Below are 1,339 nucleotides of genomic sequence, written 5' to 3' on the forward strand. Positions count from 1 at the left end.
TTTCCGGCTTGGACTTGGAGAGACCTTTTCCCTGAGCACTGGCATGGAATCTGGATCTGGTGTGGGCTGAAAATGCTGGAAAAAATCAGTTCAATTCCAGCATATTCCAGGAGGAGCAAAATCCTTGCAAACATCCACCATCCACCTCGTCCTCCTGCAAATCCAGGGCTATTTTTCCTGGTTTAGAGCCCAAAACTCCCTGAAAATATTCACAATTCACCTCATCCTGCCAATCCAGGGCTGTTTTCCCTGCTTTAGAGACCAGAAATGTACCTGCAGGAGCACAAACGTTACCAAGGCAGCTCCAGCCCACCTCCTGCATCTCCGTCCCGGCATGCTGGGTGCCAGCAGTGCTTCCCAAGCTCATCCCAGCTCATCCCAAGCCGTGTTTTCCAGGGTGCTGCTGAACATCATGTACCTGATCGTGGAGACCGTGCGCCAGGAGGCCGAGGGGGACAAGCCCGAGTGGAGGAGCATGAGGCAAACCTTCCGAGCGGAGCTGGGTGAGGATCCGGAGCTCGGCGGGAGCTGCCAGGCCTGGGGAGGGACAGCGGGTGGGATTTGCCTCCAGGCCTTGGTTAACAGGGACTGGCAGCACTGGGTTGGTTTCTGCTCAGCTTGGAAGGGTGAGCAGGAGGAGCCATCCAGCCTTTCCTGCTGCTGGGTGCTCTCTTCCCAGGAAAAACATGGGGCATTGTTTCCTCTGAACACAGAGGTGAGAAGTGATGGAGGGTCTGAGGCCCTGGAGAGGAGAGGGAGCTGTCTGGGGTGGGATGGGGGTCTCTGAGCTGGTGGGGATGAGAACAGGGATGAGGAATTCCTGGATAATCCTACTGTGTGGTTGCAGGAGCCCCCCTGTACAACAACGAGCCCTTCTCCGTGATGCTCTTTGGGATGGTGACCAAGTTCTGCAGCGGCCATGCTCCGCACTTCCCCATGAAGAAGGTGCTGCTCCTGCTCTGGAAGACTGTGCTGGTGAGGAGAGGCCATGGGATATGGGATGTGTGCTTTGATGCTTGGCATGGGAGGGAATTCTGCCCTTGGATCTGGCTGTAATTGCTCCATCCTCTTCTGGTGTTCAGTTTGCACCTTATTAAACCCAATCCCAGACTTTCCCCCAGAGAGAAGTGTTGGATGTTGGAATCTGGAGCTGGGTATCGAGGATGGACCCAAAGTGAAATTCCTGATGGGATCCAGGAAGGGAAAGCTCTGGACACTCCAGTTGTGGATTCCTGGACATGCTCCTGTTCCTCCTGCCTGTCACAAGGACAAGGGGGGCACAGGGACAGGCAGCTCCTGTTTTACACCCTGGAAAAGGATTTAGGCCTCCCAGGACAAG

At 55.3% G+C, this 1,339-nt stretch overlaps 1 protein-coding gene across 1 annotated transcript in view; it reads left to right on the forward strand.

Moving 5' to 3' along the window:
- The first annotated feature begins 334 nt into the window (after positions 1–334).
- STRIP1 (striatin interacting protein 1) overlaps positions 335–1,339 on the forward strand; it is a 14,184-nt gene continuing 13,179 nt past the window's right edge. The window contains exons 1-2 of the mRNA XM_029962469.1: positions 335–503; positions 848–1,036. Of these exons, the coding sequence (XP_029818329.1) occupies positions 335–503; positions 848–1,036 (358 nt within the window). The remainder of the gene's footprint in view (positions 504–847; positions 1,037–1,339) is intronic.

Source organism: Manacus vitellinus, unplaced genomic scaffold (assembly GCF_001715985.3).
Source record: "Manacus vitellinus isolate BGI_N305 unplaced genomic scaffold, ASM171598v3 scaffold_47_pilon, whole genome shotgun sequence".
NCBI classification, from domain to species: Eukaryota; Metazoa; Chordata; class Aves; order Passeriformes; family Pipridae; genus Manacus; species Manacus vitellinus.